The 22891-nt window shown below is 25.2% G+C and overlaps 1 protein-coding gene across 1 annotated transcript; it reads left to right on the top strand.

Annotated features, from left to right (window-relative positions):
- The first annotated feature begins 1599 nt into the window (after positions 1–1599).
- LOC135924140 (charged multivesicular body protein 1a-like) lies at positions 1600–22050 on the top strand. The gene is made up of 9 exons (XM_065459188.1): positions 1600–1693; positions 1764–1958; positions 8551–8570; positions 8617–8694; positions 8859–9005; positions 16874–16942; positions 16991–17050; positions 17152–17351; positions 21882–22050. The coding sequence occupies exons 1-9, from the start codon at positions 1600–1602 to the stop codon at positions 21907–21909; spliced, it is 891 nt and encodes a 296-aa protein (XP_065315260.1). The 3' UTR covers positions 21910–22050.
- Positions 22051–22891: the final 841 nt, after the last annotated feature.

The following is a 22891-nucleotide window of genomic DNA, read 5'->3' as shown; positions in this document are numbered from 1 at the left end:
TAATATCGTAAAATATGAAAATTGGTAATTGTACTAAAATTTACTTCTGATTCGGAACATCAACATAAAAAAATCGTAAATTAAACAGAATTTGAATGAATAACTGTTATATTAAATTGCCAAATGGTATAAATATAAGAAATTATTAAACGTTCACTTTTAAATCGGTTATGAACATTAAGAAATAAAAGCAATTTTCTCATTATTAGTAAACATTTGCGCAGATATTCAAGAATCTCACTTAATTTTATTTCTTCTAATAATTTCCATTCTACCAACATCATTAAAAAGGGATCTAAATAACCCTGCCCAATATTTGCTCGCAGTCTATTTTTAATTATTTTTAATTTCTAAAGGTTCGTCCACAATTTACTTGTGAAAAAATAAGGTGAGTAGATAATGCATATACTATATATAAATTGTTATATGCAGATGTATGCATATTATATAGACATAACGTCTCATACACACATATCAAACTTTGCCATTTTATATTGCATTTGGTTAAAAAATTTCCATTGCAACTTTCTTTAAAAGAATTTGGAAATTCTTCACTTTCACTGCCTAACGTGTAATTAGTGAATTCAAAAATGAAATTGCCAAACACAAATGAATTCTATACACAAACAAATAAATCTCTAGAAAAGCAAATTAGTCCTGGTTGCAGATCCAAACAAACCAAATTAAATTTTTATAATTTTAACATGCCATCAATATCGCAAAAAACAGCTGACAAAGTTATAATGGACTTTATTATTGACACCTTTCAGCCACTTTCACTGGTTAATGATCCTTCATTTCAGAAAATGATTAAAAAATTTTCTCCAACGACAAATATATGTCGTCAAACTCTGGGCAACAAAATATCTACTGCCTTTATAGATATGACAACAAATCTTATAAGAGATTTGTCTTAAGTCTCGTATGTATGCACCACTGCTGATTGTTGGAGTGGTCATCGAAGGTATATTATATTTATATAAATTTTATAATATTTTATTTTAGGGCTTTTATTGGAGTTACTGTCCATTGGCTGGACCCATTAACCATCAAGAGAAGATCAGCAGATTTAGCACTGAGTCGTATAATTGGAAAGCAAACATATGGTGCTTTGGCTAAGGAGATTATGGATATCCACAAGACTTAAAAAATTCATAATAAGGTGGTGAATATGGTGACCGATAATGGAACCAACTCTGTAAAGGCATTCAAGTAATATTTATATTTAACAAAAAAAAATATCTAATTAAATTTTTTATTTTTTTTAGAGTTTTTGGAGAAAATGAAGAAGATAGTGAGGATGGAATTAATAAATTTGGATGATATATTATCTGTTGATGACTCAAATAACCCTACTATCAGCCTTCCAAAACATCAACGTTGTTGTTGCCATAATCTTAACCTTATTGCAACCAAAGATGCTGAGAAGACAGAAAATGATATTAATTATAAGCGAATATCAAGAGCAATATTTGCTAAATGTTATGCTTTAATTAACAAACAAAATATGTCCCCAAAAATGGCTGATATTCTATTGCAGAAATTGGAAAGATATCTAATAGCTCCCACAAGACCAGATGGAACTCTTATTTTCACTCAATGAAATTAATGGACAAGATGCTCTCTGAAAAGTTTTCAGAAGTAGAAGATGTTTGTGATCAAATAGGATTCACAATTTTTAGGCAAGAGGAATGTTTCCTTGTAAGAATATGCATCAGTAATACAATGATATTTTTATAATAACTAAAATTTAAATATTAAAGGTTATGGAACCTTGGCTACATCATTAAAGATCTTGGAACGAGAAGATAACATGGAGCAGGGATATCTAACCCCAGTTCTAACCATACTTATAGATAAATTAAAGATATTTAACTGCCTGCGATATTGTCAGCCCCTTGATAATCTATCTTATATTAAAAATATGTATATAAGATTAAATACGCTCTTACCCTCAAGTGCTAGTGTCGAGAGATTATTTAATAAGGCAAAACTTATACTTTCTGATCGTCACTCTAGACTTGGGGATGATAATATTGAAATGATTTTATTATTAAGATGCAACAAATTAGCATAAATATTTATTTTTATTACATAAATTTTTTTATAATCAAAACTAACTATATTTTAATATTTATAAATGTTGATTTTTATATATTTACTATACAATAACATTATAAGCAAAAAATAAAAAATTTGTTTGTAAATTTTTTTTATAAAAAGTAGCTAAAGCTACTTTTAAGAAATAGTAGCTAATAGCGAGCTACTTTTTTTGACAAATAGCGATAGCGGTAGCGCGCTACTTTTAAAAGTAGCGTTTAACAACTCTGCATTATGCAAATTATTTATATATTTTTTAAGATATTTTTTTTTATTGACATATAAATTTAGGATAATTTTTTTAAAAAATAATGAGGATTAATTATTATGTATTTGATAAAATTAAGAGCAAATCCTTGTTGACATTTTAATTTTTGATGAAAAAAGCGACAAAATAAATCTGGGCGGTCGTCTGGAGTGGAAATAATTAATGTATAATTTTATATCATTTAGGGTTGTAGATGAAAGCAGTGGCGTAGCTAGGAATTTTCCTTAGAGGGGGTCCATACATATATAAGACTGGTAGCTTCGCCCCCCAGACCCCCTTTAACGGGCCTTCGGCCCTTTTGCCCGGCCTTCGGTCGGGTTTATCTTAAAAATCATAACAATATCTTCGATATTATATAATAAATATAGTTAATGCATCAATAATATATTATTATAATTTAGTAGATTATCTCAATGATTTTATAATAATACTATCCAGAATAATTTCAATAGTAATATATTATCCTTCCACGAACATCAAAACTAGAAAAATATAAATATTCATGGTATTTATTTGATATAAAGTAACTTTTAAGTCTTTTGAACGTATAATCTAAAAAAAAAATTTTGCTCTGGGAGGGGTCCAAACCCTAAAACCACCCCCGTAGCTACGCCACTGGATGAAAGAAATGACGGATTAACAAAGCAGTGTACAAAACACATTACATCCTGATAAAGATGATATGCCTTGGGATACTAATAAAAGAAGAACGCAAAACGATATTTCTGTCAATGTCAGCATTGGTATCCCCCTCTAAAATAGAATCATGAACGACAATGTTAACTCAACCATAAAACGGTCATAAGCATTGTTATAAAGGCCACGACAGAACCACTGCATATTTTCCCATTAATAAAGTTGATGAAATTGGCCGTACTGTACATTCAAGTCTGAACATTCCTCTAAATATTCATGAAAGTTTTTCAGAGAATCGGATAATATTAACTCTTAGTGAAGTGAATGATAGTACGGAATTAAATGCTTATATTTGTTAAAAAATAGGCGGAGGTGGCATATGGATTGTTGTAGTGATGATAGAAATATCAATTGGAGAACTGGGTAAAAATAAAATAAACATAGATATAAAACATAAGATATAAAAAACAAAATAAACCTTCAGATGAGTTCATTTCAAGCGTAGTTCTCTATTATTTATCTACCAGTAGCTCTAGAACAGGTAAGGCGTTTGTTTAATCGTCATTATTTTCTTTGCTTATCTTTAATAATAGATTCATCATGTTTTGTAGCAATGCGTCACGATAACGTAGTGAGGACACCCAAAAATTATAGTATAGATGATTGGTCAGGCCTGACTGTGAAATTTGAAAGGGCTAACTTTTGCAGATACTTGATTAATATGAATGAACACTTATTTAATACTTATTTAATAATAAATTAATTATCTATTAATATAGATTTCCTTCACTATATGATGACAATAATATATTGGCATCAATAATTCACCCAAAATTTAAGCTAAATTGGCTTTATATTAATCTGCAACAAAATCTGATGCTAAAAGAATGGTTAATTGCTCATTTAGAAAATATACAGGGTCAACCACGTGCAGATGCTTCAAATGATATAAATTTAAATATATTATCAATAAAATAGAAAGAATAGGAACATAAATAAATGCTAATTTAAAATTGATTTATATATTATCTATAAAGTATTCCTTTTTTTATACCGAAGAAAGAAAAGAATGGGAAATTATTTTATAAAATATTCTTTATTAATATAGTATATACATATCTTAAATTATTAATTAAAAAAATAAATATTATTCTTGTATTTACAAGTGTTTTAAACGGCTCGTTTTAAGCCGATTTTTAAGAACGGCTAACTCAATATTTTGGCCAGAAAAATATTGCCTAAGCCTCGAGATTTCGATAATATATGTTATGAGAAAATCTCGCGTAATATATTTCTGGATGAAGCATCGAGTTAGCCGTTTTTAAAAATCGGCTCAAAACGAACCGTTTAACAACACTAGTATTGTATTTAACTTATTTTATCATTGCATATATTTTTAAATATGTTTAAAGAGCAATGTTTTTATGAATTAGCGAAAAATATTATATGTATTTATTTTTATTTTTTGATAAACTAGTAGAAAGCCCGTCAAAAATGACGGGGAATGAGATTTTTATTCATTTTTTACTATAGATGTCATGCCAGATCTAAGCTCTCAATATTAGGAAGCATATAATTATTAAAAAGTTTATCCAGCCCAACTCAACCCTTAATGATTTGTTTAATATAATATCATGTCAGGTGCAAGCTAATATAAATTTTGAGATTCCAAGCCCAGTCGTTTCCATAATTATGAAAATTTTTTCCCACCTAGAAGATAGTTAAATCTTTAATTGATTTATCATCACATGAAGAAGAATTATATGATTTACCAATAAGTTTAAGACGTAAAAAAAAACATGTGAATTCCGTATTAAGGGAAACTGGGAAGGCCTGGGCAAACCACTTATTAGATAATCATGATAAATAAAATAAAAATAACCGACTCTTATACTTTTGTAATATGATCAATTATAATTATATATAAAAAATAAATTGTTGTTTATTATATAGGGTTATTGTAGCTTTTCGGATAAATTTAATGTGTCTTGCATTTCCCAAATTATTTGTCTATATTTTATGTTAAGTAAAAAAAATGCTATCTATTTAAATAACAAAAATGCCATTAAAAACTAATAAAATTTATATGCAAATTAAAGAATAATTTTAAAAAATAAATGCATTGAACCTGATGAGGAGTCAATATACCACCTGTACAATCATTAAGTGAGGTTAAGACAGGGCTTGTTATCTAAAATAAAAACAAAGAATAATATAAAAAATATAAATGCAATGAGCCTGAAAAGGAGTCAATATTAGGTTCAACTCCCTATAAATAGTGGGGACATCATCAGAAGGTAAAATAGATGTATTCTATAATATAAAAGCGTATAAAAAATATACATATAAGGCTAACTTTATTTTGCGTTGTTAGTAAATTTTGTAGGGCCTCACTATCCCTGGAGCGTTTCTTTTTTTGATTGACCTGCCATCTTTTTCTTTTATTAATGACGGATAAATCACCACCTAATTTATAAAAATAAATGCATTAAACCTGATGAGGAGTCAATATACCCCCTGTACAATCATTAAGTGAGGTTAAGACAGGACTTGTTATTTAAAATAAAAACAAAGAATAATATAAAAAATATAAATGCAATGAACCTGAAGAGGAGTCAATATTATATTCAACTCCCTAGAAATAGTGGGAACATCATCAGAAGCTAAAATAGATGTATTCTATAATATAAAAGAGTATAAAAAAACATGTATGCATTTTTAATATATATATATATAAGACTGCATTGTTAGTAGATTTTGTAGGGCCTCACGATCCCTCAAGCGTTTCTTTTTTTTGATTGGCCTGCCATCTTTTTCTTTTATTAATGACGGATAAATCACCACCTGTACAATCATTAAGTGAGGTTAGGACATGGCTTATAATCTAAAATAAAAACAAAAGAATAATTAAAAAACATATTAATGTATTAAACCTGAAGAGGAGTCAATATTAGGTTAACCTCTCTAAAAAAGTGGGAATATCATCCATCAGAAGCTAAAATAGATGTATTCTAAAGTGAAAAGTATAAGCATTTTTAGTATATATAGATGAATAACTTTATTTTGCATTTAGTAGATTTTATTGGGCTTCACGTCATATGACCCAGTATAATTTTTTTTCTTGAATATGAGTTGAATTAAGAATTGAATGCTATTTATTTCGGCTGGAGTGTGTAGCCTGAAATAGGGAAATAAGAGAAAATTAAATGGAAAGAAAATAGGGAAATTAAAAGGGAAAGGAAGGTAAAGATAAAGAAAATTAAAAAATGAAGATAGGAAAGGGAAATGATGAGAAAGGGGAAGATAATAAAAGAAATTAAAAGAGAAAGAAAGGAAAAGAGAATTTTAGTATTTTTTAAATTTTGATTTTTCCCATATTATTTGAGACTGTTGATAAAATAATGAATGTTAGTGATATCTTTAGTAGGGAAACATATATTATCGGCATAGCATAATCAGTCTACATTTTGTGTGTTACTGAAAAAAAACTATTCTTTGAGTTAAAATATATATTTTATAAAAATATTTACATGACTAACATTTAACATTAAAAAATCTCAATCTAGGTTCAAGCCTACAATATCTGGAAAAAATATCCAAGCATCCAAGATCTTAATAATTTAAAAAGATTTTCTCAAGCCCACCTCAATCCCTAATAATTTTGAAACCAAGCCCAGAAATATTAAATTTATAATTAATGAAGGGGAAATCTCTGATTTACCAATTAGTCTACGGGTAAAATATATTACTTTATAAAAAATAATAGCATAAGACTAACATTTCACATTAAAAAATCCCAATATAGGTTCAAGCCTACAATATTTGGGAAAAATTTCCAAGCATCCAAGATCTTAATAATTTTAAAAGATTTTCTCAAGCCCATTTCAATCCTAATAATTTTTGAAAACCAAGCCAATATTAATTTTGAGATATATTTTTTAAGCACAGTCCAACCCATAATAATTTTGAAAAAATTTTCCCAAGCCTAGAGATATTAAATTTATTGAATTAACTCAGTTATGAATTTCTTTATAAAATAATAATAATTTGTAATATTTAGTAAATAAATAATGTAATACTTTGACAAGTGGTTTTAATAAGCCTCCTACAGTTGCACTAATTTTGAAAAAATTCATGTGAATTGGTAATAAGGGAAACTGAGAAAGCCTGAACATAGCACTTATTAGAGAATCATGACAAAATAAGATTTGCATAGAAAATTTAAGTTATAGGATCATCTGTTTGTATAAAATAAATAAATAAAATCAGCAATAGTAAATAATGTATTACTTTTTGGTTTTAATATGGCCTCCTACAGTTGCATAGAAATTTAAGTTATAGGATCATCTGTTTGTATAAAATAAATATATAAAATCAACAATAGTAAATAATGTATTACTTTTTGGTTTTATATGGACTCCTACAGTTGCACAGAAAATTTAAGTTATAGGATCATCTGTTTGTATAAAATAAATAAAATCAACAAATAAAAAATAAATACATACCGATGACATGACGTCACGATCGGAAAATTATAATATAGATTATTAAAAAATAATAATATTAATACCTTTTTTTTATATAAATATAAATAAATACATAGCGATGACATGACGCCACGATAAGGTAGTGAGGAAGACATCGGAAAATTATAAAAAATAATAATATTTATACCTTTTTTTTAAATATAAATAAATAAATAAATACATACCGATGATTGATATGACGTAACGAATGACGTAGCGAGGACATCAAAATTATAATATAGATTATTTAAAAATTTTTTAAATTTAAAATAAATTTTAATATAGTAAAAAAACGCTATTATTAAATCGTGATAAATCAAGAAATATGAGATTAATGTAAATATTATTTATAGGTCACATACTGTGTATAAGAAAATTTTTTAGGTTGAAAATTAATGAAAATTGACGAATAATGGAAATTTGACCAACGATAACAATCAAGCTCAGCAATCGACTAACAACGATCAATTAAGAAACTATGACAAGCAATAAGATTATACACGATTTGTGAAACTAAAAAAAAAGAGAGAAATGTTAAATATTATTATTATTATAAGTTAATTTTATTTTTTAATTATGTAAAATATTTCATCGTTTTATATTATTAAAAAAATATGCAAAAACATTTTATTTTTATTATTACATGCACTAAAAATTTGATCATCATATGAAAATATTTGTCTTATTTTACTAAAATATTATATTTTTTTATGTTTATCTAATATATATTTTATTTAAGTTATATATTTTTTTAATATTTTTATATATTTGTAAATATACTTGGTTATATAAGGAGATAAAACTTTTATGTTTGGAAGTATTATTATTTTGAAGTATAAATTGTTTATAAATCCAGTGGTACGAAGGCTAGATTTTATAATAATATAATAGAAAGAATAAACTAAATGCAATTTTATTACATTGCAGTATAATTCTCATCACTTCACGGTTGCCATTTATTATTCGATGTGATGGAGGGTATATAGAAAATAAATTTTTATGCCTTAAAATTTTATTTAGATATAATATTCCAACTTAGAGTATGGTCGAATTTATTTGAATCTTACCCAATTATTTTTTTGAAAGTTTACGGTAAAACAACTTGATAGGTTATCTAAAAAGGCAGATAAAGATGAAAAATTGGAAACAGCAAAAATTAAAAAAGTTATTTTATCTTAATCAAATAATTATATTTGAAATAAAAAATTTAAACAGTTGAGTATTTTATTAAATAGGACCACATATGGTTTTTATTTAGAATTTAATAATATAATTTGTTTAAACTCAATAAAATCATATTTTTTTATATTACATATAAATTATAATAGGCACTTCAAAGTCAAAACATTGATGGTGCCAAAATTTATGCAGAAAATGCTATTAGAAAACGAAATGAATCCTTGAATTTTTTGAAATTGTCTTCAAAGGTTGATGCTGTTACATCCAAAATAAAAACTGCCGAAACAATTAAACATGTTTATTATCATTCAATTATTTTATTTATTAACGTTTGGTTTCAGCCCTCTTTTTTCACTTATTTTAACTAATCTGATATCGACTAAAGTTGATATTTGTATTTATCTAGAATTTAATTAAATTTTACCCATATTTCCTGATGAGGTTTGTTATGCTTTTTAAAGAGTAGAGCACTATAACAACCATTTTCTCCCAAAAGTAGTTTCATTGCTACTTTTTTAAAAAAATATCACACATATATATAGCATTGCTCAGATTTCTCAAATTAAAAATGTAAAATAAATTATTTAAAGTTAGAAAATAGTACAATTATTTTTTAAAAACATTTTTGAAATGTTTCCTGATTTAACACATTTCTGATATCATACACACAGAATTGAGCAATAATGTAAATACTTGTCCTTTAAATTCTAAATACCATTGCTTTTTTTGTATTTAGTAGTCATTTGAATTAGTGATCTGCATTGGGCCTAATTTTTAGGCCCAGCCCAGAATTTTTTTTAAAAAAATTTGACTGGCCCAATCTTGAACAAAATTTTTTTTATTTGGCCCAAAAAGCCCTACCCAAATCCAAAATAAAAATTATTCGTCCCTGGGTCGAATTTATTTAAATATAGAAAAATTTAATCTTTTTTTGTAAAAAAAATATTCTACAAATAAAAAATATTATTATTTTATTTCTTGCAAGAATTTTAAAATATATCAATTTATTTGACAAAAACCCTGACCTGGCCCAAAATTTTTTAAAAAATATTAGGCTCAACCCAGCCTGAACCGAAAATATTTTTGATTTGACCCGACAATTTGCAGATCTCTAATTTAAATATCTTAAAGTGTATTTATTATTTATATTTTAAATTTCAGACACATATAATTTTTATTATAAATTGACTTGGAATATAAACCTACAATTTATTTATTTAATAACCCAAGTTAGCAAAAAAATTAACATTTAATCCCATTTTATTTTTAAAATGTGTATTTACAAAAGTCAAACCGAAGATTTTATTATTTTTGAAGAAAATAATGAAATTTTATTTTATGATCACCTGCTCTGGTAGAAAGATTAATCAGTTTCACAAATTTAAATTCATTTTATGCAATTTTTTTATATTTTATTCTGCAATATAATGCATTTAATTATTCAATACACAGCTCTATATTAAATATGGGCCTATCATTACATCTATAAAAAGGTATAATCTAACATAGGAATAAAATTATAAATAAAAATTGTTTAATCCATTGTATAAACATGTATAGATATTTTTTTAGTTTATATGTTTATGATGCTATGCATATAATAATAATGAATAACTATTTTGTCAAGATGGAAGTATTGTTTATCATGATTGAAATATGTCATAGGATGTCTTTTGATTATTAAGTTTGTAAAACAATGTCAGAAGTGGTTGTTAAATTATTTAATTATTATAATCACTTTAAAATATCAGAAGTATCTAGACAGATTTTTTATTAAGTATCTGTTTCTAGATCTTATTTTAGAGGTATGTATCTGTTTTTAGTTACTCTTTAAGATACATTTTGATATACTTTCATTTAATGCTTTATTATATTATAAATCAAAATTCTTGAATGCAAAATTTATTTTATTTCATATGAGCATATAATAAATAAATATATATTAAAAATTATTAAGACTATTATAATAAAAAATTATATATATAAAATATTAAACCTTATATATAAATATTCATTAAATATTTTATCTGAGTTTATCAATAAACCGAACAAATTTTGATATTACTTCATCTTAAGGAATCTGCCATTTTACTTTCAATGGAATTAGTTAATATTATTTTATTATACTAATTTTAAAAATTTATTTTAGATTAATATTAATAGTGATGAAGAGGAAGAAGTAATAATCAATGAAGCATCAACAAGTTCAGATATTGTTATCATGGCCAATTTATAGAGCATATTTTAAAATAATATCTCAAAATAAAGAAAATAAATCTTTGATAGTAAAATGTTTGCCATGTCTACCAAAAAATACGAAAATTATAGTTAGCATTACCTTAACTTACAACATTGTAAACCATTTAAGGGTATAGATACTAAATAAATGTTTACAATTGTAATTTTAAATTCTAAGAGAAACATCAAACATTGTTAGTGAAAATAAAAAAAGGGGGAAGGAGAATAAATATATTAAAGTAAATATTGAACTACGCTCATCATCTACTGATATTTTTGCTAATAGACCTCAGACTTGAACCCAAACCACTTTAGATGATTTAATAACTGCATTTATGATAGCTAGCATTCAGCCATTTTTAATGGTTGAAAATCTTCATTTATAATAATGATCAAAACATTAGCTCCACAAAAAAAATATAATTGATGGGAAAATGAAAACAAAGAAATCATAAAAAGTCTAATAGAATCATTGCTAATATGCAAAACAGCAGATTGTTGGAGTGTCTATTGCTGGTATAGGTAACATTTAAATTTGTATATTAAGAAAAAATTATTTAATCAGTTTTAAGAAATGTTAATTTTTAGTTCATACTATATAAATCTAACAAGTTTGGAAAGAAATGGTAGTCATACATAGGCCTATTCAAAAATAATTCGATTCGAATCTAATCGAATATTTACGAATACGAATAATAAATTATTTGTTTTATCTGAGTACGAATAATCATTTATTCGATTCGAATAAAACGAATTATTCGTAATATTTAATAAATTGTTTAATAAATCTAACATTTGTCATTTCTATTTGTTGACCTGCCAATCGGACAGGTGATGTGTTTGTGTTTATAAAAATTCTAGCACAAATTTAAAAATTTCTGAAGTGAAAATTTAAATTTTTATTTGCCACATTTTTTGAATCTCATAATAAATTATATTAAAAATTACACAAACCAAAGGTACATAAAAATATATTACATTTCTACAATAATATTGTTAGCTAGCCTAATTATGTTAGAGGAGAATGCTTCTGATGAAATTATGCTTGATGTTGAAGATGAGAAAATTTCCTCACAAAAGAGAGCGATCATATGGGATCAATATCAAATCCTTAAAGATAGTGAAAAGGCTGCTTGCAATCATTGCAAGAGTATTATAAAATGTAAAGGCAAAACAACATTTCCTCTTATTAATCATTATAATAGGTTTCATTCACACCTTAGTAAAAAAAATAATAAAATTGACATTTTTTTAAAGTCTACACCAAATTCTTCAAAAAAAAATTAATTTTAAGGATAATTTATTAAAATTATTTATAAATCATAATATTCCTTTTAAAATGATTAATTCTAATGATTTTAAAAATTTTATAAGAATCTTGATTGTTCTGTAAAATCAATATGCTCCAATACTCTTAAATTGCACATGTATAATACATTTGCAGAAAAAGAACAATTGGTAAAGGAAATAATATCTAAAAATAAAAGTCAGATTAATTTTTCATCTGACATTTGGACTAGCCCAACACAGGTTCCTTTTTTAGGGCTAAAAGCCCATTTTATTGATGATAATTTTAAAATAAATAACATAATTTTGGATGTCAGTCAAATAAATGAAACACATTCAGGTGAAAATATATATAAAGCCTTTGTCAAAATAATTAAAAATTATAATTTAGAGAATAAAATTTTTTATATAACTTTAGATAATGCAACTAATAATAAAACATTTATTGATACATTTTCTTTAAAATATCCCTTAATAAAAATAGGGCACATCCGATGCTTTGCCCATGTAATTAATTTAATATCCAAAGAAATTTTAAAAATTTTAGACCCTTCAATTCTAAAACTAAGAAACATTATTAGAATGATTCGTAATTCCCCTCAAAAATTAAATTTATTAAAAAATATATGTAGTTCCCTACATCCTCCCCTAAATTTTTTAAAACCAAAATTGGATTGTGAAATAAGGTGGAATAGCACCTATCAAATGATTGAAAGGGGCTTATTGTTAAAGCCTGCTATAACAAAATTAGTTAATGAAGTAATAACTAACATTAAAATTCTTCAAGAAAAACAAATATCAGAGGTAAACTAAAATTTATAATTAGGTAATAATATAATACTTTGATAACATATAGGAAGAATGGGAGGATCTTATAAAAATTAAAGCTATACTATTGCCTTTATATGAAACTACAAATATGGTATGTGGGGAGAATTATCCTACTTATAATTTGGTTATACCTTATTATATTTTAATTCTTGAACATCTAAAAAATGAAAAATCTGGTTTCCATAAATCCTTTAACAATAGTTTCAAAGTAGCATGTGATAAATTGTTGGGCTATTATAATTTAACTGCCGATGATGCAATAATAACCACAATATTAGATCCCAGGCTTAAAGTAGAATATTTTAAATCAATATCTGTTGATTATGATATTGATATATCCAAGTTAATGGACAAATTTAAAGAGATTTACAATAGATATACAGGTATTTAATTTACCCCCATTTAAATATGATTTTATTTTATAAGCTCATAATTATAACTGTCAAACAAATAAGGATAAGATTCAACAAAACAGGCTAGACATTGTTTTTAAACAAAATAATATTCAACTGTGTGAAATAGATTTTTATCTGAGTGAACCAAGAGCAAAGAGTGATACTGACCCGCTAATGTGGTGGAAGGCAAATGCATATCGGATCCCCATACTCTCGAAAATGGCAAGGGATTATCTATCTATACAAGGAACATCAACTGCTTGTGAAAGGCTTTTCTCAGTTGGAACTAATTTATTGTCAAAAAACCGCATGTCATATAAGGAAGAAAATATAAGAAAAACTCTTTGCCTTAAAAATTGGCTTAAATTAAATTAATAATATATATTTTAATTTTGATTATTTATTATCAGATTATTGATTACATATTATAATTTTTTCTGTTTAAAATCAAATTTGTAATAAAAAAATTTGTCAATATATTTGAGTATGATTTATTTTATTAAAAAAATTAATTTGAATCGAATACAAATAGTAGATTTTATTATTCGTACGAATTCAAATAACGAATCAATATGAATAATGCACTATTCGATTCGAATTCTTTTTTGAATAGGCCTAGTCATACATATGTTCAAAGAATTTATAAGATATAGCAAAGGATTATTGCATTCAAAATAAAATCTCAAAGACCATTACTGGCAATTTCAAAAATTTTTACAAAGTTTTTAGGTTTATTTTATTATAAATATAAACATAATATATGATTAGGATTACTTATTTATAGAATTTTCAAGACAATTGAAAATACTAGTGAATTCATGGATGATCTGGAAGTTGAAAAAGCAGTTGTAATATCAATATAAAGTCTTTTTACTATTGCTCAGGATTTGAAATATCAGAATCATATAGTTTACATAATCATCAATGTTGTGCCAGTCACACATTGAATCTTGTTGCCACTGTGGATGCAAATTATATGATTATTAATAATGATTTAAATTTTGATACTCAACAAATTTTAAATAATTTTTTCAAAAATAAATGCTCAGATTTTAGTATTTTTAAAGAATATCCTGATATAAAATTGTTATTCATAAAATATAACCTTCAAGTGACCCAGTAGATAGACTTTTTAGTGTAGTTAAAAATGTCTTTACAGATAAACGAGGATGCCTTAATTACCAAAATTTTGAAAATATTTTATTACTGAAATCTAATCATTATTTTAGTTATATTTTGATAAATGTGATATTGAATCAATATATTTTTTAACTCATTTCATGAATTTTCACAATAGAATCCTAATTTATGTTTATGCAAACCTTATATAAGAGTATAATAAAAATTATATCTATATCTAGATAACTTTTTAGACGATGTATCTATATCTGGATAACTTATTAGATGATGTATCTGTTTCTAGATTCATTTAAAAGTATCTTTTAACAACTCTGAAAAATATTAATAAAGCAAGAAAGTCAGTCTTTCATTTTAACTGATTCCAACAAATGATATTAATTAAAATTGATATTTGCATTTATATATAATCTTTAATTATATTTTACTCATATCTTCAAATGCTCTTTGAAGTAGTTTCATTACTACATTCTCACATTTATTAATTTACATATGGTCTGCTTATAGATTTTTCAAATTTAAAAACACTAAATAAATTATTTAAAGTTATAAAATATCGAAATAATATATTCAGGACATTTTTAAAATATGAAAATTTATTTTGCTAAAAATGTATTTCATTATGTGTAAAATAACTATTCTATTGATTTCAGGCTATTTGGGCATGCACTTTTAATTTATAAAATAAAATTACATTGATTGACTGAAATATTACCTGAGTGCACATTGCCAGTAACATACATTATGTATTTAAAACTTTGATCAGTTTCAAAATATAATATAATTATAAATAAAATGTTTGTTATTAATTATTTTTTTATAATCAATATGATCTAAAGAACATTTTTATTTATTGGTCTTACCATTGCAAATATCTATATTAAATCAACTTTTAATCCATATCAGATTGAAATCAGTGAAAAAAGATACATTAGTGCTCTTCTCACTACTGTGTTGTGATGATTTAATGACACATATTGAGGATTAAATTTAAACCCATTCATGTATAATTATACTATTTCTTTTGTTGTACATTTGTAAAGATTATAATTATTGCATGTGTTTAAATTAAGTCGTTAATATGTTAAATTAAATACTCATAACACTGTAAATCAGTAATCCTTAGCTGGAACACATACAATAATAACTAACTACTTCAATTTCAGACTTTAGTGTTTTAAAAGGTTACTCATTAATTTCAAGAGCCCCCTAAAAATTATGGTTCATTTTTTGTAAATTTTAAGTAGAATTGCTTCATCTTTTGCGAATGCCTGCAAATTATAAACATAAATGATCCAAGTTGAGAAAACTAGTTACGCCACTAACATAAGAGATTAGCATATCAAATTAATTAAAATTTAATTAACCCCTCCTTAGCTAAACAGGATTTTTTATTACCCCACACTCTTTAAAGTTGCAATGAAAATAATACTATTTAATATTTTGATCCATTATTTTTAATGGTTTAATAATTTTGTTTGAACAATATTTGATATTTTTGATAAGTTCCTTTTTTGTGATATCACCTAAATATTGATAATTTTTGGTCAAATATTTGAAATACTCGGATTTCAATATGCATTATATGTTTTTTTAAAATGTTTTAGATATTGTATATTTCAATATTTTTTTTATTTGCATTCATAACATAATCCTCTAAATATTTTGATTATTAATATTAATAAAATAATAGTATGTAAATTAATTTAATTATTGTTTTGAGCTAAAAATTCTTGTGATTTATTTGATGTTGAAATAATTTTTAATTTAAAAGATATTTATTTAAACTGAAATAAAATTAATTTTATATTGGTATATTATAACATGTCTATTTTGGAATTTTCAAAAACTTATGAAGATATTTATGCAATTTTTTCATCTGCTTAAAGAAGGGTTATTTGATTTATTTTTTCAAAAAAGTAACAAATAAAGTTACTTTTCCCGTAAAAAAAAGTAATGTCCTACACTAAAGTTAGAGTATTTTACTGAGAGGAGGGCATCTGATTTACTTTATAGTACTAAAAAATACAGCCTATTTTCACAAAATTTCAGATAGATAAATTGGCTGTAACTATTAATTCAAAGGATTTCAAGTTGGCCCGACATTTTTTTACAAGGTCGGGCAAATCTTATTTTTATGCCTTGCCACCTGCCCCTAGATTTTTTAAATATGTCTAAAAATTAAAAAGGGAAATTTCAAAATTTTTGAAATTCAGCTATATTTGATTAATTTTATAATTTATAAAAGTCAAAAAAATTTTATTTTAATTATAAAGGTTACTCAAAATATGAAAATGATGACATCTGTCTTAGAAAAAGCAATGAATTCTATGGATCTTGAAAAGGTTAATTTGTTTTTTATAGAAATGTTAGATAATAATTTAAATACCAAGGTATCAAAAATTATGGAAAAGTTTGAAAAGAATTTTGAAAATTTAGACGTCCAATCATCAGTAAATTATTTATAAATAAAATATAATTTCACAAAATATTTTATTGCCATCATTTTACCTAATAATTTTTTTACATCTTTAAAAAAATAACCATTTTAAAGGTCCTAGATCAATCAATGTCCTCCGCGACCACACTAACCATTCCAACGGATCAAGTTGAGACCCTCATAAAACAAGTAGCAGAGGAGAACGGGTTAGAAATAATGGGGCAATTGCCTTCTGTGAGCACTGAAAAGCCCATTTCTATAGCGGCTGCCGACTCCAATCGTTCTAGACAACAAGAAGATAGTTTGAATAAAAGGTAGTTTCTTTAATAAAATTAATCAACTCTTTGCCAAATTTTTTTAAATTCCATGCATTAACTTTTAATGTAAAAAAATGAATATGTTTAAAAAAAGTTAAAAGTTATTTTTGCTATCAACATTTATATATGACAAATCAACAAAAAAACGCGATTTTCAACCTGACCCCTTCAGATTTTTCTAAAATTTTTACAAGAGTTTGTATATATATTAAAATTAAGAAATAAAATTTTAGCCTCCAATTTCAAACATCGGCTGCGATATGGGCCTCTAAATGTCAAAGAAATAGGGCATTTATGTCAAAATGTTCTACAATATTTTTAAAAAAAATTTAAATGAAAAACCGGATATGATCATAAAAGCAAATCGGCTTTTTTTCTCAAATATTTTTGTATAGATATAGGACTAATTAATAAATATACAAATTTTCAAGTTAAACTCAAGTTTAGCAAATATGGCATTTTAATCATTATTCTATTGCCAATATTTTTTATATATATTTGATATTAATCAATAATTGTAATATAAGGCAAAAGCTAAGAAAAGTTATGTAAGATCTGGAAAAATATTTCTTTGTTTGCGGGGGAGGGGGGAGGGCTTTGATTAATATATTTGATGAATTGAATTTCTCTCATAAAAATAACTACAAAATGCAAATCAATTGGATTATATTTTATTGAAGACAAAATTTAATTTTATAAAATTTTTTAGTTTTAATGTTTGTAAATTGACTTCATAATATAAATTTAAAATATTTTCCTTAGACATGAAATCATGAAACTTTTGTATTCCAGTAGTGTTTGGTCTTTACAAGATATTTTTTTCAAATTCATCATCCATATGCGAATTAATTACATTGCCTTATAGAAGTTAAATATCTAAGGTGTTTAATATTTGATTCTCATATGGATGCTAGAGGCTAGCTCTTTCTGAACCGTTTGATAATGTTTGCCATGGGCTTTTTATGAAGAAATGCCATTCTATTCCAAAATCAAGTTATTGGTGTTAGATTATGACTTATTTAACATTTTTATATTAGATTTCTTTATCGTTAGAAGAAAAAAATATTTTTGATTTAAAATGATCAAATAATATATTAGTTTAAAATAAATAAATAAAATTTGGTCTTAAATCTGTAAATTTATTAAAGGTAACTTTTATATCAATATGATTTTCTTTAGAATTAAAATATGATTCCTTAAGATTGCATAAAATGAGTTTTCTTCAATTAGCTTTCCTTTATACTTATTGATGTAAAAAGGTTTTTATCAGACATTATACGACTGTTTTAATCGGAATTATAAATTTTTCCACGTATATATATAATATAATATTGAAAAACACTCCCAGACTTTATAAATTTGAATTAAAGAAAACATCCTTTTCCTTGACCAATTTTTTGGCTATCCTTGCCATGAATTCCATCATAGTGAATACTTCTTGTTTTCAGAGTCCAAGAATTTTATAAAATCATCAATATCTTAATTTTTTTATTTCGAGAATGTGTTGTTTCAAATTTATTTTACAATTGCTTAATGATTTCACATTCATCGTTAATATTTATAATTATATTCTGAAGAAATTTTTAAAACATCTTAATTTTTTCCTGGATTTTCAATTTTTTTTAATAGGGTATCTTTTTACCTTAAGCTTTTCTTCTTAATTGATATATCGCCGATTAATGTTATTGAATCGTTCAGATGGTTAAGGGCAGCATTGGATGTTGAAGGAAATGAGATACTGGTTGAAGCATATAATTTTTTTATTGCAAATTTTATCGTTAATTGTTAATATCTTATTCTGGTTTATCATCCAAGGAAGTATAAAAAAAAGGAAAAAAATAAGAATTTTAGGAACGATATAAATAAATTATTAACCCCCCCCCCCTCCCATCTTTTTCAATCTTTTATTTAAATACATAAAATATTTAAAAGCTTTAGGACTAAATATATTATAATTAATAACTTATCAGATATTTATTAAGAATTTTTACAATGGATTAATAAATAAAATACCATATATCCCAAACCTGTGCTCAGCCCATCTTGAAAAATACACACTTATTAATTAATTCTTTATGCATAAATTTGAGAAAAAAACACCGATTTGATTTAATCATCATTTCCGGTTATCTATTTCTGGTTTTTGACATTTAAATTATTTTAAACAATATTTATAAAGGCCTAAATAATGCTTCTAGCTCAATTATATCCAGAGATATCTAAAATTAATAGAAGTGCATTTTGGCCAAAATGCTCCATTTTTTTACACTTTTAAAGTCCTATATCATAGCTGCTGTTAGGAGTTGGAGGCTAAAATTTAATATTTTTCTTAGTTATTATATGCAAACTAGTAAAAATTTTATTAAAATCTGAGGGGGTCGGGTTGAAACTCAGGTTGATTTGTTATGAAATTCATATAAAAAGTTTCCCAGATTATTCATAATATTTTTGAATTAATAACATGTATGTAAATATAATATAACTAGGCATTATTCTTAAGACAACTTTTAATTTTAAGATTTTATATATCAAGAATATTAGTAAAAATTTTTAATCTTTATTTCAATTTTTATATATCAAGAATAAAGAATAATACATTGAGTTTAATAGCATGAATTTATTTCAATTTGAACAAAAGTGATTATTGTTAAACAAATGGTAAAAATCTCTCTATATTATAATTTTTGAAAATGAAACTTTATATCCTAACTCTTCTTTTCATTCTTTTTCTTTTTCTATCATTTTCTTTATTTTTGCCTTTTTTAATTTTTTTAAAATTGCTAATTTAAAAAAATTCGATCGTAGAAAAAAATTTACCATTAAATACATATATAACATACCCCATCTATAAAAAAAGCTATTATTCAATCGTACTTACCTGAGTTAGCAGCAAGGTTTCTAATTCTTCCTCTGTGGCTAAGCATTAAATTCTGAGGTACTACTCCTTGATTCTATCAATATCCCTACGTTATTGTTACTTATAGCTCGATTTTTATAAAATTAAATTAAAAATAACTCTTTAAATCAAATAGTTTTTTTATAATGATTATTCTCACCTTCAAATTATGTAAACATGGGAATGCAATTGTTACAGATCATGAGCATACCTATAGGCTTTCAATCTATGGCCAACGACTGGCTGAAGAATATTCACAATCAAGAAATCGGTAATCAAGAAAGATTGAACCCATCTAAAATAACATACTGAGCTGTAACACCTTATAAAATAATGCTTATAGAAGTTATTATCATTCTCATGCAGCTGATCACGTATAGGAAAATAGCCTAATAAAGAGTGAGTCATGTTATACAGTGTATGCGACGACAACCTTCAATAACTGGCACATATGCAGCGATGGTAGCCCATGATCGTCAACTAGTTGGACCTATTAAGCGAGGGTGATTGAGAAACTGACCACCACCGTGGAATTTTTCCGAGCTGCAGTGTTAGGAACGTTGGAATTTAATTAATCTAGCCACTGATGAAGAATTGGACACTTTGCTTCTAGCTTATGGTAGTACGATTGAATAATGTAGTTTTTTTAAATATATGGGACAAGTTCGAGGTTGTCCGATCCCACATTGATAACCACAAAATCTACCATAATTTAAAATTCCTATAAATCTACCATAAAATCTTTTATTTATATTAAAAAATATATTTTATAAAAAATATATAAACAAACATCTAACTATGTTCTATTATTTTCCTTTTCAGTTTATCAATAGAAATAGGGGTGATAATTTTCTTGATCAGTAAGCTCGGATTTTATTAGATTTTAATGGATTTGTTATCGTCATAGTCAAAAAAATTAACCACGCTAACACACAATTAACGATTTCTGGATTTAAAAAAAAATCAGCTGGCTTTTATAAAATATTTTCCTTTTTATCAATATATTTTTAAAATAGCTATATAAAAAAAGATACCCTCAGGTGGATCCAGACAAAATTGAGTCAAAGGCACGTAAAGGGGGAGGGTGATATCAGGGGCTCGGCTTAACCCCCTATATAAAATTATTGGAAACCCTGGGCATGTTTTATAGATTTATCTGTTAATTTTTTTTATCTATTGATTATTTTTAAAACCATCTCATTATTTTAGTAGCTTTTCCAGTGCTTTGTTCGCACGTATGTAGTGCTAATTTTATTGTTTATTGGACAATAATTTCCTTTGTTCAAATTGCAATAAAGATGTTAATTTTAACTATTATCTAATCGATAACCCATTAATAAAAAGTTAAGTCTTACGAATTATTCTTATATAATCTTAAAATTCATTTAATATACAATATTGTTTAGTGTAGTGTTGTTTGAAAGCTCTATTAGGGTCTTTAAAATTATGTAACCCTTGAGATTTTACCCATAGATGGCAGGGTGTGGACCTCTATTGGCCAAACCTCAAGGCTTACATAATATTATTTTGGCTGATATCTTAAACAGGCCGTTTAAAAATCGGGCTTTAAGGGTAATTAATTCATAAAAAATAACTTTGCAAGAACAATAATTTTTTTTAAAAAATATTAGATTGGCATCTTTAAGGGAAGCTAAATGAATGATACCTAACTTGACATGGTTCAATGCTGCCGCCCACTCAATTTCATAGATATTTATTTTTAATATTTCGATTTATATTTATATTTACGAAAATTATGTACAATTATATGATTATAATAAAATAAATTATATAATAATTCGCCTTACTCTAGTTTAGTTTAATGTAACTTAAAAATCTTTGATCTTGCAGTTGAATTTTAAAATAACTAGAATCCATTATCAGCTAAAGAACAGGTCTTTTTATAAAACTTGATTCATTGGTCTAATAATAAAGTTAATATAATAAATTAAATCAGAAAATTTTATGCCAATATGTCGTAGAAGTCGTTATGGACCGAAATAAAAAGGAACCCTAAAGAATTGGCTTTATATGGTTGTATGATTGTTCATATGATATTTTTTAAATGATATTTTTAGAAGATATGATTGACTATAAAATTAATATTACATTATTGTGAATTTTTTAGTTACATATATTTAAAGCGTAATAAATAATGTTTAGTTAAGGTTGAATTAGGTTCCCATCTTGGAAATCAAGACAATGTTGTCTGGTCAAAATATATTTTTGTTATAACTCATTCGTATTTATTAACATGGTTATATAAATTTTTTAAAAACATCAATCACTAAAATTTTAACTTTAACTTATTCTTTATTTGTTCTTCCCATTCATTACTTTTCATTCAAATATTATATAAAATTGCATCAATATACCCTAAAACCAGGCTTGTTAATCGATCCTTTTAAAAAGATCGAATCCCGATCACGATCTTTTGAAAAAAAGAGGATCGAAATCCAGGATCGACCTTTTTTTAAAAAAAGGATCGCGATCACGATCCTTTTCTTATTTAAATTTCTGATCGATGCAAAATTAACTAATATAAAAAATAAATAAATATGATATAAATTTATTGTAATTGAATAATATAATATAAGTATAACAATTAGAATATATTTATTTATAATTAAATTAGCTTTTA

This window comes from Gordionus sp. m RMFG-2023, chromosome 2 (genome assembly GCF_954871325.1).
Source record: "Gordionus sp. m RMFG-2023 chromosome 2, tfGorSpeb1-WG-v2, whole genome shotgun sequence".
Lineage (NCBI taxonomy): Eukaryota > Metazoa > Nematomorpha > Gordioida > Chordodea > Parachordodidae > Gordionus > Gordionus sp. m RMFG-2023.
Note: the sequence above shows the minus strand (reverse complement) of the source record. Positions and strands in the feature narration are given on the sequence as shown.

Coding starts and splice junctions, on each gene's coding strand:
- LOC135924140 (XM_065459188.1), top strand. CDS start 1,600: ATGAAATTAATGGACAAGATGCTCTCTGAAAAGTTTTCAGAAGTAGAA. Junction 8,695..8,858: donor AAACAGCAAAAATTAAAAAA/GTTATTTTATCT, acceptor AAATTATAATAG/GCACTTCAAAGTCAAAACAT. Junction 9,006..16,873: donor CTGCCGAAACAATTAAACAT/GTTTATTATCAT, acceptor TTAATTATAAAG/GTTACTCAAAATATGAAAAT.